Source organism: Aspergillus piperis (assembly GCF_003184755.1).
Source record: "Aspergillus piperis CBS 112811 unplaced genomic scaffold BO85scaffold_33, whole genome shotgun sequence".
Classification (NCBI taxonomy): domain Eukaryota; kingdom Fungi; phylum Ascomycota; class Eurotiomycetes; order Eurotiales; family Aspergillaceae; genus Aspergillus; species Aspergillus piperis.
The window spans coordinates 136,255-149,954 of NW_020291623.1; the positions used below are offsets into that span (position 1 = coordinate 136,255).

The following is a 13,700-nucleotide window of genomic DNA, read 5'->3' on the forward strand; positions in this document are numbered from 1 at the left end:
TCAGAAACATCTATCCGCCCCTCTCTCATTTTCCTTACTACTAATAAATTCTTTTCTCTTTTCAAATTGTTTTCGCCTTTTTGTCCGTTTTCGTCAATTTGCCTCTTTTACCCTCGCTTTTCTTGTTCTTTTTCCTCCTCTTCATTATCATGATTATTATACATGGTACCTCTTCGGTTGTCGTTATCACGATGAATAATGATTCATAACTGGTGCACACCGTAGTCCTAGAAAGAGCAACAGGGGATAACCAGCCTGAAAATATACACACTATTACCATCAGGTACACCGGGCAGTACACGTAGAATCCACCAGTAACGGGGCATCTTGGTTGAAAGCATACTTTTTATTTCAGAGTTCTTACCTCAATCAGGTATTACACCAGTACCTACTTACCCATGGCACATGCATAACCGCAGACATTATTTAGCCTGGCAGTCTAGTCAGCAGTCTAATAAATTATTAAGTACGTACTAGCATTTGGAGATGATGAATGATTGATCAGGAAACGCCTGGGGTGCCCCAAACTCTATCCGCTTCGATGTTGCGACCGTCACCTCACGTCAAACAGTTCACCGTCATGGATTTCTCCAGGTAACGAGTTTCCGTTGGAGTGATCAACCCAGCGGGTGGTACTCTGGGGGAAATCCAGCCCGACTTCTCCAGTGTGATTCGCTCTGCCTTCCCAACTGAACCACCGGACAGACAGACTTAGTCTGCCTTTAACGTAAGGAGATTGATTATCGGGCTCGGGGATGGCTCCACCGCGCTGTGGCCACGGGCGAAACTTCATCCTCGTTTTTTCTTTTCCTTTCCACCCCACAATCTGAGCGAAATGCAGAAAAAGCCTAAACCCGCAGCTTTCTTAATAATAACCAACGGTAGATAACTGCGTGCTACGTGCTAGATACTACGGTGCACTCTACTGCTACGTACTTTGCTATTTAATCTACTAGTCAAGCAAAGGCCAGCCCATCCTCCACTCCCCGTCCGCCCGCCCATAATACGTATAGCCCTCCCCCGGTGTGTCTTGTCTGCAGCCCTCCGCTACCGTCAAACTTTCTATCTTTTTTTTTTTACCCTTTCTTTTCCCTTTCCCTTTCTCTCTGTCTTGCTCTTGTTTCTCTCTCCTCTCTCCTCTTCCTTTTTCTTTCCTTCTCTTAGTGTAACACCTCTATCTTCTTTCCGCTTGACAAGTTACAACCACCTCTCCGCTCCGCTCCCTTCTTCTTCTCGCCATGGCTCCCACTACCCGGGATCCTGAGGCTCTCGCCGTCCACCACGACTCCGATATCATGGCTGATGATCTGGCCGAGAAGAAGATCTCCGCCCATGAATCCCCCCCGGAAAATGACCCTTTTGGCAATGAGGAGTGTGGTGAGGTCAAGTATCGTGTCATGAAATGGTGGCACTGCGGTATATGTAAGGTTCCTCGGGGCTTCTCCCCAACCACAACCTCCATCAAGAGTCAAGGAACACCGTCTGAACTGAAATGTGATAGTGATGATCGCGGAGAATATCTCCCTGGGAATTCTGTCCCTGCCGTCGGCCGTGGCGACTCTCGGAATTGTCCCGTGAGTGCTTCCACTTTGTCGACTTTCATTCTATTCTGTATCCTCGCTAATATTCATTGTTCAGCTCCATCTTCCTTATCTTAGGTCTGTCTGGCATTTCCTGGTACACTGGCTATGTCATCGGCCAGTTTAAGCTGCGCTATCCCCAAGTCCACAGCATGGGTGATGCGGGAGAAATTCTCTTTGGCCGCATTGGCCGCGAAATTCTATTCTTTGGCCAATTGCTGTTCTGCATCTTCTTGATGTCCAGTCACATTCTCACTTTCACCGTGCTGTTCAACACCATTACTGGTCACGGCACCTGCACCATCGTCTTCGGCGTCGTCGGTTTGATCGTCAGCTTCATCGGTGCCTTGCCTCGCACCATGGGCAAGGTGTATTGGATGTCTCTTGCCTGTATGTCCAACCCACCCCCCCACCCCCTCTTTGCTGCTTGGTTTCGGACCGGGACTGACGACCTCCTCAACAGCTTGTACCAGTATCACCGTTGCCACGATCGTCACCATGGTGGCCATCGCCGTGCAAGCACCTGATCATGTGCAGGTTGACATCACCACCCATCCTAGCTTCTCGACCGCTTTCCTATCTGTGACCAACATCGTCTTCGCCTTCAGTATGTCCCTTTGCATTGTGTTCTCTTTTCTCGGAGCGTCCTTCCTAATCCTTACTCTGCAGTTGCTCACGTGGCCTTCTTCGGATTTGCCTCGGAAATGGAGGATCCTCGCGACTTCCCCAAGTCGCTGGCTATGCTGCAGGTCACCGATACGACCATGTACATCGTCACCGCCATGGTCATTTACCGCTACGCCGGCCCGGACGTTGCTTCCCCGGCTCTGTCCTCTGCCGGTCCGCTGATGAGCAAGGTTGCATACGGCATTGCCATTCCTACCGTGAGTGTCTCCTCCATATCTCGTTTCCATTTTGCATACTAATATGCTCTCGGTGGTAGGTGATCATTGCCGGAGTTGTGTTCGGTCATGTCGCGTCCAAGTATATCTACGTCCGCGTCTGGCGCGGCTCTCCCCAGATGCACACAAACAGTCTTTCGGCTGTCGGATCCTGGGTCGCCATTGCACTGGGCGTGTGGGTGATTGCTTGGATCATTGCCGAGTCGATTCCCGTGTTCAATGATTTGTTGAGTTTGATCGTATGCTTCCCTAGCCCCTGAGGTGCGGTAAACGTGTTGTCGCTAACGGGTGTTGTGATTGCAGAGTTCTCTCTTCGGTAGTTGGTTCAGTTGTAAGTCTCCCTTCTCACCCTTTCCGCCTTTGCTGTGGAACCCCAGGCTTATCGTTTCATCTCAGACGGACTCCCTGCCATGTTCTGGTTGGTCATGAACCGTGGACAGTATACTGCCTCGCCCAGAAAGATTTTCCTGACCATTGTCAACCTCGTCATCTTTGCCATTGCTTGCGCTATCGTATGTTGTCAACTTATCTATTCCCGTTCTACACTTCTACATCGATACTAACAAGACCAGTGCGGATTGGGTCTTTACGTCTCTGGCAAGGCCATTCACGACAGCTCCTCCTCTGCTAGCTGGACGTGCGCAAACAACGCCTCCACCTAAGGATGGGTTGAGTCTTTCCGGGACCCGGCGGATTCTTCACGGGATCCACCCTCGTCTCCCTCTCTGCTAATCTCCCAGATCGAGCTGGGCTGTTCTGGGGTATTCAACTTTGCGGTGTTGGAATTGGTGTTTGATGGGTCATTTTCGATGAGTTCCGAGGAATGGTTTTTTCATGTCATGATTTTGTTTTGCGTCTATGGTTTTATTTTCTCCTCTAGCCGGCATCTACTCGTACCTACTACCTGTCTGTTCATTGCATGTTATTTCCCTCCCCCCGGTGTACGGATTGTATATACTACTGCTGCCATTATTACTACTACGACTATGACTATTACTCTATCCTGGTTGGTCCACTCGGTCGGTGGCTACTGCTGGGTGGAAATGGATGCAGAGATTCTCTGCGGTGCATTGCATCGCGTCGCGACAATTTGGTTCTTGCATTTGGGCTCAATTAAATACAGCGCGCAAGTCTTTGACACATCTAGGAATATAAACTTCATCACGATGAAGGATTGTTGGGTACTAGAGCTGATGTGATTATGAAGTACTACCTTGCAGGTTCCGTAATTTGTCCAGACTTGTTCTGATTCTCCTGTTTCCAACGACCTTGTTTTAGGCTTCATCTTAGCGGTGCCTAGCACGCCACCAGTCCAGCCGCACCCGATGAATAGCCGCTAATACACCACAATGACTGATCTCCCACCTGATCCTCGTAGCAGCAGGCGTCGTTCGGTGCTGCTCCGACTGGCTGGTCCTGAAAGCGTTTTCGGCGCCGGCCACAACCCTAATTCGTCTGCCTGACGGGCAGTTCTGTTAGTGGAGGGTTTAGGGACATATTTGGGGCACTATTAAGTCTGGGCAGGGGCAATGGTGATGGCGGATTGGAGGAGTGAATTGGTGCCGAAGCCGAGTGGGGAGCTATTTCGTTAGTGAGTTGGTTACCCGGAACATCGTGCATGTGAGAGAGCATTCAGGGTCGAAGCTGACAGGGACACACCCTCACCTTGAAGATGGATTCGAGTTCAAAACAGCAAGGTATCATCGTACTCTGGCGAAATAGAATCACCCTACAACTTCAGCTTAAGCGACAGAACAACCCTCCGCAGAGACTACATGCACAGATTTAACTCATCCCCACTCCAACCCTCACCTCCGTCTCTCTCTCTCGCTCTCTCTCATATGCGCGCAGACCAAGTGCATCCCTTCCGAAACATGCCGGGTGGGTCGCTAACCCACTGAGGAAGAACTGTTCAAGACTTTAAATAGTCCCCATGGTCCAACGCAAGAGAATCGATCATGGAAGCTTTTCCCCCACTTGTCAGGCCATGCCTCGCCGATGTACTGATTGACGAAGGCGTGGTTACTGATCCAACGTTATAGCTCGCATTTCTAGCCCTGCCAATGCGGCGTCGCTGCCTGTGGGTTATCCAGGCAATCGTCCTGCTAGGCCTGCTCGCTGTATTTTACCTCACACAACTACAGTCCCAGGCGCTTCTACAGCAAGACCCTGGCACGATCAACCCTCTCAAGGTTGCCATTCCACACACAGTCCACCAACTCTTCATCTCGACACCAGGATCCCGCGGATCCAGCTTCTACCCGGATAGACATAGCACCTCGTGGCTCCAATCAGGATGGAAAGTCGAGTACTGGAGGGAGTCTTCCTGCTACGAACTTGCGCAGGAACTCGATGATACTGGGTCATACGCAGCCACATTCCAAGCCCTACCCGTTCCTATCCTTAAATCCGACTTTTGCCGCTACTTGATCTTATTCGGGCGGGGTGGGATTTACAATGATGTTGATGTCCACCTTCTCCACCCGTTGCCGTGGCCAGTCATGGGTGCAGTCAACGATGGTGTTGATGAACCACCCGCTGTGATTGTGGGCCTGGAGGGCGATGCCGCCACAACTGGCCTGCCTCGATCTCCGCAGTTTGTTCAGTGGACCATGGCATCCGTTCCTGGTCACCCCATCTTTCGTGACGTGTTGCAGTCCATTGTTGACCGCACAGCCCACTATATTTCCACTCAGATCGCAGAGACTGATGCAGATATCGACGTGATGGGCTGGACCGGTCCCAGTGCGTGGACAGATGCGGTGCTGGAATATCTACATTGCGATGATGAGCAGATTCAGCAGCTCCGCGATCTCCACGAGGTGGTTCGCGTTCGCGACGTAATCATCCTTCCACGACGATCCTTTGCTGTCCTCCAGGGCGAAGATCAGACTGCACCAGATGTTCTGGTTAAGCATTATTTCTCGGGAAGCTGGAAGACGTGTGCTCGAGAATGGCTTCGCTGGCTGTGGCCTGGGGGTTGTTAACTCCTGCAGGTCTTTAAAAATAAAAAGAAAAGAAACAGGAAAAAAACAGAAAAGAAAAGAAAAATGAAACCCCGGTGGATTTAATTATTTGATTGGTTTGAGAGTACTTCGATTACATTCGTAGTTATACACTCGTCTCGCTCGTCATATCAACTGATAGCGGGTCATATTAGTGGTGGCAAGCCGTCGTAGGGTCGCCTTCCTCAAAATTCGTGGACAAGAGAGCGTATCCTTATGTTCCTCCCACCTCACGATGTCACTCGATCAGAACATCTGATCGGATACATCTAGCCCTCGATCAAGTTCGTCCGCCTCCTTGCGCAGTACCTCCGCCCGGAATTTCCGGAAGGCCGTCTCGATTCTCTGCCTTCGATCGGGGTCCGCCGTGATGCAGCGACTTCCGCTCCATGCTCCTCCCAAGAAACCTACATTGGGGTGATTGCTTAGTAGAAGCCCTCTAAATCGGGTATTGAGATCGTTCAGATGAAGAAACTTACCAAGTTCGCCGCCTAAGAAGAACCCTCCCGCGCTAGCAAAGAAATAGGTGGTGAAATCACCCAGGGTGGTGGGTTTCAGCAGGGGAGTGATATCTGGGATAGGCTCTGTTTTACAACAATGTCAGTATACAGCAGTCTAGTAGAAGGGGCACTGGAATTAGTGAATACCAGAACGTCCGCCGGCAAAGACAACGTGAGTGGGCTTTTCGCGGGCGCGAAAGACCTCGAAGAAGGTTTTGCGTGAACTTCTTAGACGGAAAGCAGCATAAAGACCGAGTCCGAGACCAACAGCTGAGCCAATCGTTGTCCACCAGGCGACCTTTTGTGTGGCCGTGGTGAGAGCGTCGCGGTCTTCAGAGCGCAGGTCATGCTGCAGATGCTCCTCCGCCAGACGGGCGAGCTCGTTGTTGCGGCGATTGCGAAGAGCAGGGTAAAAGTCGGGCATGGTGAAATTGAGAAAGGGGTAATTATAGACAAAGTGTCACTACTAGTATCGGAGTATAGAGAGGGATAATGACCAGTGACAGACTTTATAGGGGATGGATGAGGGTGTAGATAGACAAAAGCAGGGCGGGGGCAGGACACGTGATGACGTCATGAACCGGGGTTTTGTCCATGATGATCAGGTACTAGTTATATGACATTTTGTTTGTCTTATATGTTAAGTTAGATCAGAAATACTCCAGTCATAACACCGAGTGCCTTAGTGAGCCCAACTGTCGGGGTATCGTTGTTGCCGAACTTGAACTCTGTGATACAGAGAGTAGTGCTGTCGAATATATATGTTGGTCCTAGCGAACCCTTCCTGCAACGAGTGGAGTTCTAAAGTGTCAAAAAGTTTGTTTAAGGTCTCGGTTTTGGTTTCCCCTTCCCTACTTGCTATTTGCCATTGTCGCGAGCAATTACCGACATACTCCAGATGTATTAAGAACAGTGACCATAACTAGTAGTAACTACTACTCAGTAGAGTGACGGAACACAACAATCAGGCGATGAGGCACCAAGGCACCAGAGCGGTGGGGAGTTTCTGCCAGTCCCGTGACCCACGCGTCACGAAGTCAATTAATCCCAAAATAACGAGTTGATCAATCAATTGATCTCCTACGCGACGCGTTTCTTGATCTTCAACTTTCACCGTCTTTCTAGTTGGCAGCTCAGGTACTCCGTATAGGTACTAGGCTGGCTTCCCTCTGCTCTGATACGTGCCAATGCTTCCATCTCGAATGTCCTTCCTATCCTTCTCTATTGTTTCGGCGGCCTTAGGTGCTGCTGGTCCCGTTACCTCACTTTCCTAGTAACCATTCTTGAACACCATGGTTCACATTCAAGACCTCCCCCGGGAGCTGCTTCTGCAGATTTTCTCCTCCGTTGCCCTTAGCAATCTTTCCAACCCACAGGATCAGACCACCAAGTCTCCCGATGAAAGCGCCAAGACCAAATCTCAACAACCCCCTGCCGATAGACTGTTCCCACGCCCTCCTTGGGTCGCCGAGGATGAAGATGATGAGACTGATGAGACTGATGAGGAGGATCCGGGGAACAATGGCAAGGGAGTGAGCGCACAGACCCAGGAAATCATCGATTTGTACAATCTGTGTCGGGTGTGCCACTTGTTCCGCGGACTCGCCCAGCCCCTGCTGTTCGAGCATGTTGACTTGTCTGGCTTCCCTGGCGATCTGCGAAACCTCGTTTCCATCACCCGTGCCGTCCTCCGCCGCCCCAGTCTTGGCGAACATATCCGCAGCCTCTCCGTTCTTCCGGACCACGATCATCATGTCTTTCATAAAAGCCCGCAGCCTCTAACCGCCCACGACCGAAAGCTCTTTACCTCATCCATACGTGATCTCCGCTTGGACAAGGAGGACGAGCGCGACTGGATGACTGTCTTGAAGGAAGAAGAGTTCGACTACAGTCTTATGGTCGTCTTGCTTATCCTGAAAGCCCCAAACCTCCGCATGTTGACATTGGCGGGAGGTTACTTTGCCATGAAGCCACTCGAACAAGCTTGGAAGCGCCATCCTGCCATATTGTCGAAACTTGGGGACCTGTGGTTCGAGGGCGACGACCTCCTCAAGGGCTACCCGCTCGCTATTTATGAGGAGATGATCAGTCGGCTCCAGTTACGCTCGATAGATATTGAAGAAGCCCACCTCAGTGACGACCTGTTCCCCGCCTGCTGGACTCCACAGTTTCTGACCATGAGCCGGATCGGCCTACACCTCTGCCATATTGAGATGCCCCCTCTGTCACCAAGTTACTCCGTGCTTGCCGCACAGTGACCTCATTCACTTACGACAACTTTACCACGGACCCCGAGGACCAGCCTCATAACCTCCGCCCCGTTCGCGAACCCACCGCTCCCGAACTAAGCGCCGCGCTCCTACCCCACAAGGACACCCTAGAAGGCTTGACAATGACCTGGAACCGCGAACCCTGGGAGCGAGAGAACATCCAGGATTATGTGGCCCGCCAGGCGAAGATCGGCCCGCTGGGCGACTTCTCCGTGCTCCGGCGGCTGACCGTCCAGCAAGCATTCCTGCCACCGCAGCCCCAGTTCCCTCCCACCCTCGAAAAGCTCATCGTCGAGGACTGTAACATCTCCGTCCGAGGTTTGGCCGAGCATCTGGCACAGGAGCGTCGCCAGGGACGCCTTCCCGCACTCAAGAGCGTCAAGATGCTCGCCGTGGATATCACCGACCCCATCAAACTCCCGGGTCAGCAGATCCCATTTGGCCAGACACCGGAGCAGTGTTGTACTAGCATCAAGGACATGTTTAAAGATACGTCCGTCGATTTTGACATCCTGCCTTATCCGGACTGTCCGCAAAATATCGCTGGCGACTCCGACCTCGACGACTACTCTGATGATGACCCCTACGATATGACTGACGAATATGGCTTACTGGGTCTCCGCGAAGGGGGGAACAGCATATTCCAGGCGATGCTCATGCAGGCGATGCAGGCACAGGGGGACCAATACATGGATGATGAGTTCGACGAGTGAAGATGATGACCGAGCGAGTTGATGACGATGTTCACGAGTAATTTGGAAAATGTATCACCTTCATAATATCTATATTTGACTAGGCTGGATCTAGACTGGGCTGGATTCCCTCAAACTTTCGGATTGTTGATGGGCATCGTTACAGCCCATGGGAAATCTGGCACGTATCTTTCGGAAATCAATTTTGGCTTTCTGGCAGTGAACTTTCCTTCGGCGGAGCAAACTTTTCAGGGCAACATGATTATGGGAGCTGCAGAGAGCCAGTCTTGTTCCTTCGGGTGCACCCATACGTGCCACACCATTGATTGGCTGCAAGGCTCACTTAGCCTCCATTTACACATCGACGACATCATTTTCATCATCATGGCAACCTGTCGACACGAAGATAACATCGATAGTATCTTCGTTGTCCTCATTCAATACATAATCACCCGAGACCTTGAGACCGCGATGATTCGGCAACGGAGAGGGAGGCTCAACCTGAGCAATCCCCAACGTCACAGCTGTCCCCCGATGAGGCCGCGTATGCGCCCGATATCCCTTGAAATGCAGATAGTACCAGTACCCGCCGAAGCCGGGATAGGTGTAGCCGCCTAGATTGGTCGCTACCCAACTGCCCCCATTCGTCTGGGTACTGCCCTGCGGATCCCACAGGAAGAACTTGCCGCCATCATGCACTGCATACTTCCAATCTGTATCGGCGGGGCTTGGGAATGACCGTGTGTTCCACACTTGGAAGGTTCGTCGTGCACTTCCGAACTTGTAGTAACTGTATACGCCGCCATCCGAGCCGAGTGTCTTGCCGCTGTTGACGTCTTTGATATAGTAGCATTCACCGTAGTGGATGCCTAGGCTGCTGGTGGCTGGCCATTTATCATTGTCCGCGAGGGTGTATTCAACATCGTCAGGTGGCAGTGGCGTAAGATGAGGCAGGGCAGGAGTGACCGGTGGTTGCAGTAGACTCGGCTGGAGGGCTGGGTAACCGTAGGCGTGCTTGAAAAATGCCGTGGTTGTAAGGACGGTCAAGGCCCAGGCCAAGAAACTAGACATGCTGAATAGCTGTAGATGCAGGTTGCAGTGTAGCTGCTCAAGTACAAGGGCATCTGAAGGGCACACACCCAAGGGTATGTGGGACCTGTGATAAGCACATGCTTTATATAGCTAGTCGAACCATCTGCACCCTGCTGCGAACATGGGCAGTGTGTCATAATCGTCACACCATTGTCTGGAGGACCGTGGATGATGCGCAGGTTACCTGCCATTGATCCTCTGGGCAGAGGTTTGCCATAGTGTAACGAGACTATCGTGGGCGAAGTATAAAGGCCAAGTCAAAGTTAAAGAGCTATGTGTACTGGCCAATGCTGGTGCAGGGCTGGGAATGGCTGAGTTGGAGCAGGTCGGGGCTGTTCTGTTGACAATGTGACTACGATGGGTGGACTGGAAGGTTTAAACCTAGTACATTTGAACTTCAGATCCGAGTCTCACATGCTCGCAGAGCACTTGAGAGAAATGCTATGTGGCGTTCAACCGATGACTTTGCGGGGTGATATGGCCGATATATTAGCAATCACATCGACGAAAAGTCTCGCAAGGCCACTGAGACGATATTGACAGCAGATCATCGGCGCAGTACCGTGGAGTCGACCTGAAGCTATCCTGCACACCAGTGCAGGGTTATTGGGTGGGGTAGAGGCTCTTAAGGTTTCAAGAGGTGCAACAGAGCTGATTTACAGTTTACAATCACCCAATTGTGACGACGCAACCATAGGTGCGTTTCTGGGAATCAAGAGCAACTCCGTGCACGAAGAACCCTGTCAGATGTCGGGCGAGACTGTAGTATCCCATTCCCAGGCCGCCCGGAGACTATTCTGTGCATAGGTGGTAGTTAGTCCATGGATCTGCTCGGTCTTGAGCAAGATATCGAACAGGGCCTCTTGCTCCCGTCTATCGGTCATGCGGTCACCGCCTGAAATCATTAGTCAGTCAGAAAATCCCTTTGCCATGAAGAATAGACAGCATACACATGGATACTCCCATGCAGGCGGAAATGAGTGCTGGAGCGGTTTTGTTAGAGATGGCTATCCCACAAAGACTTAACACATGGTGCTTGACCTCGGCCTATCGCAGTTAGCGATCGGACTCGAATACTGGCGAAGTTGTACATGGAATACCTCTCTTCGTGCGATGGCTGCCTTACGACCAGGCCCAAGGCGGGGCACTGTAGGGTCGAATACGGCCAGGAGAAGACGTGCAAGGTGCCAATGTTGAATGCCGGTGACTGTAAGCGTTATCAGTATCGATTCTTCTGACCTTTGAAGTCTAGCCCTCACCGATGCAGTCATCCAAATACCACAGAACGGGAAATATCTCCCCCTTGGCAGTGTTCGGAGGTCGACAATACAAGGGGTCGAAGGTAGGCGGAGTCCGAGCTTGCCATTGCTGGTTGTAGGCACACAGTTCCTCATATTGCCACCGAGTCTGACCTTCCTCGCCATAGCAATACCGGAGCACATCGACACAGTGCAGCACCACTCGATTCGCCCAGGTGGCATCGTCTGTAGAATCCAACTGTCGATAGACAGACCCGTCACAGCAGCTCAGATCGAGCTCGGCGACACGCTGTTCGAGAAAGGCCTTGTGAAATTCTTGTCGGATGCCAACCCAAAAGGCCGCAAGTTGGAGTCCGCCACAGCGCAATGCAGCGTGGCCCTGAGCGTTGAGGAACACTTGGGTGCCACGCAGATGGGTTTTCCCGTCAACGCCAGCCAGGGCCGCTGTGGTCCCTGCCTGTTAGCAATCCAAACTATAATGCAGTTGAACGAACTGACTAACCGTCGAATTCCTCGTAGAAACGCAGGATGACGGACGCTGCCAGCAGATCCACGTTGTGGATCTCGGCGTCATCTGCTGACACCAAATGGGAAATGCAGAGGGACTGGTAGTCAAGGGCCATGCCATCCCCAAGATTGGGGAGATGTCTCCCCGCGAAGGCGACCGGGCGGGTCCCCGTGGATTGCCAGCGGCCGAGGTGTCGTGCAGCGGCCGAGTAGACAGCGTACAGCAAGGCTGGACACTGGGCCGCGCGATCGGGCATTACAAGGGCAAAATGTTTACCAGCATCGCAGGAATCGAACTGCATCCAACATTTTCAGGGGCCGTGTTGCTATTGAGGATTGCGAGAGTAGACCTTACCCAGGGGGCCAGCTCTTCAACAAAGTAGCGCATCAAGCATGCTTCCTGCACGGCCCGATCGGACCATATCGACGGTTCCGGGAGTTGAGAAGAATTGTCCATTGGACTGTCATGATGATTTCGGGGAGAATCCAGTAGACTTTGCACTGCCATGGCTGAGTACTCGGTAGTAAGCTGTTGATCCTTGTCAGATCGCAGTTATGGTAAACTAAACTGGCGGGGTTATGCGGGGTGAGGTCACGGGACCATCATTGTCCCCACCCGAATGAGATTGAAGCATAACTTCCTTGTTCGAATGGCTCTCTATATTGTCTATCGTCTATCATTGATACATCTATGGTCAAATAAGTTTCCCCGCTTTCCACTTACAAGCGGGAAGAGCTCTTGAGCTTGGCCTCCAACCTCTGACCAATCTGCGGCTCCACCCGGCTGAACATGGCAATGGTGGCCTTCTGAATCTCCGGCACAACTCCCTCCAGGGCTCCCGCCACATTGTCCACCCACAGGCTGCGCTCGGCCTCATCGAACACATTGTTCCACAAGGCACGGGGCTGCACAAAGTCCTCGTCGTCCACGGGGATCTCGTTGAGACCCAGCACCGCGCCGGAGCGCAGCCACTCGTGGTGGCGCACCTCCTGCACCGACTGGCTGAACACGCCAGGGGTCAGGGTGCTCTTGATGTAGTTCGGGTCGCCACCGTAGTTGCGGCCCATGGTGGCCAGACCGTCACGCTCGTAGGGCGCATACACGGGGCAGATGGCCCGGTTGGGCGGCAGCTGCGTGTAGTTGACGCCCAGACGGTACCGCTGGGCATCGGGGTAGGCGAACATACGCGCTTGGAGCACTACAGAGGATTAGTTCCACTCATCATCTACATCACACAACTTGGAAGGAGAAAGCTTACTAGGATCAGGGGTCACGGCGATACCCGGCACCAGGTTGGAGGGTGAGAAAGCGGCCTGCTCGATCTCGGCGAAGAAGTTCTCGGGCTGATCGGCCATCATTAGCACGGCGGCACTAATAGAAACGTAGGACTGCTTAAAACACTACTTACGTTGCGGTTGAGAGTCATCTCGCCGACCTCGATCAGAGGGAAGTCCTTGTGAGGCCACACCTTGGTGATATCAAAGACGGCGCGGCCGTAGGTCTCAGCCTGCTCGGGCTCCATCACCTGGATGTAGAACTTCCACTTGGGGTAGTCACCGCGCAGGATGGCCTGGAAGAGGTCCTCGTTGTGGAAGTCGGGGTTGACACCAGCCATGCGAGTGGCCTCCTCGGGGGTGAAGTTGTGGGAGCCCAGCACAGGTCTGAAGTGGAACTTGCAGTAGCGGAATTTGCCGTCGTGACCCACCAGCTTGAAGGTGTGAATACCGAAGCCGGTCATGCGGCGTGCGGACTGGGGCAGACCGCGGGAGCCGAAGACGTGCATCAGGGTGTGGACACTCTCAGGCTGGTTGCTGTGGAAATCCCAGTACTAGATACCCAGTTAATTCGGCAAGGTCGACAATCAAGATGGTGGTCTAAAGAGGTTGAACTTA

The 13,700-nt window shown here is 52.3% G+C and overlaps 7 protein-coding genes across 7 annotated transcripts; 3 read left to right on the forward strand and 4 right to left on the reverse strand.

Annotated features, from left to right (window-relative positions):
• Nucleotides 1-986: 986 nt before the first annotated feature.
• Nucleotides 987-3,623, forward strand: BO85DRAFT_482000 (putative amino acid transporter). The gene is made up of 9 exons (XM_025663084.1): nt 987-1,422; nt 1,502-1,574; nt 1,639-1,970; nt 2,044-2,187; nt 2,250-2,464; nt 2,524-2,721; nt 2,786-2,813; nt 2,879-2,994; nt 3,055-3,623. Exons 1-9 carry the CDS (start codon nt 1,239-1,241, stop codon nt 3,142-3,144), a joined length of 1,380 nt encoding a protein of 459 aa, XP_025510209.1. The 5' UTR covers nt 987-1,238; the 3' UTR covers nt 3,145-3,623.
• A 735-nt stretch (nt 3,624-4,358) lies between these two features.
• On the forward strand, nt 4,359-5,760 carry och4 (putative alpha-1,6-mannosyltransferase subunit (Hoc1)). Its single transcript, XM_025654586.1, has one exon. The coding sequence runs from the start codon at nt 4,546-4,548 to the stop codon at nt 5,467-5,469; it is 924 nt and encodes a 307-aa protein (XP_025510210.1). The 5' UTR covers nt 4,359-4,545; the 3' UTR covers nt 5,470-5,760.
• BO85DRAFT_431935 (uncharacterized protein) lies at nt 5,543-6,479 on the reverse strand. Its single transcript, XM_025658356.1, has 3 exons — nt 6,135-6,479; nt 5,967-6,071; nt 5,543-5,894 (listed from the first exon to the last, which is right to left on the reverse strand). The coding sequence occupies exons 1-3, from the start codon at nt 6,409-6,411 to the stop codon at nt 5,734-5,736; spliced, it is 543 nt and encodes a 180-aa protein (XP_025510211.1). The 5' UTR covers nt 6,412-6,479; the 3' UTR covers nt 5,543-5,733.
• A 605-nt stretch (nt 6,480-7,084) lies between these two features.
• Nucleotides 7,085-8,970, forward strand: BO85DRAFT_524521 (uncharacterized protein; the record flags this gene model as incomplete). Its single annotated transcript, XM_025665419.1, has 2 exons — nt 7,085-8,219; nt 8,243-8,970. The coding sequence occupies exons 1-2, from the start codon at nt 7,280-7,282 to the stop codon at nt 8,968-8,970; spliced, it is 1,668 nt and encodes a 555-aa protein (XP_025510212.1). The 5' UTR covers nt 7,085-7,279.
• A 333-nt stretch (nt 8,971-9,303) lies between these two features.
• BO85DRAFT_346093 (uncharacterized protein) lies at nt 9,304-9,768 on the reverse strand (the record flags this gene model as incomplete). Its single annotated transcript, XM_025655470.1, has 1 exon — nt 9,304-9,768. A coding segment is annotated over one exon (465 nt), but the record flags the coding sequence as incomplete, so codon positions are not given.
• A 1,016-nt stretch (nt 9,769-10,784) lies between these two features.
• On the reverse strand, nt 10,785-12,264 carry BO85DRAFT_464054 (uncharacterized protein; the record flags this gene model as incomplete). The annotated part of the gene is made up of 6 exons (XM_025661966.1): nt 10,785-10,936; nt 10,992-11,088; nt 11,142-11,248; nt 11,301-11,744; nt 11,803-12,103; nt 12,163-12,264. The coding sequence occupies 6 exons, from the start codon at nt 12,262-12,264 to the stop codon at nt 10,785-10,787; spliced, it is 1,203 nt and encodes a 400-aa protein (XP_025510214.1).
• A 181-nt stretch (nt 12,265-12,445) lies between these two features.
• BO85DRAFT_454187 (heme-dependent catalase) lies at nt 12,446-13,572 on the reverse strand. The gene is made up of 3 exons (XM_025661218.1): nt 13,217-13,572; nt 13,067-13,151; nt 12,446-13,006 (listed from the first exon to the last, which is right to left on the reverse strand). Exons 1-3 carry the CDS (start codon nt 13,544-13,546, stop codon nt 12,528-12,530), a joined length of 894 nt encoding a protein of 297 aa, XP_025510215.1. The 5' UTR covers nt 13,547-13,572; the 3' UTR covers nt 12,446-12,527.
• Between the last annotated feature and the right edge of the window lie 128 nt (nt 13,573-13,700).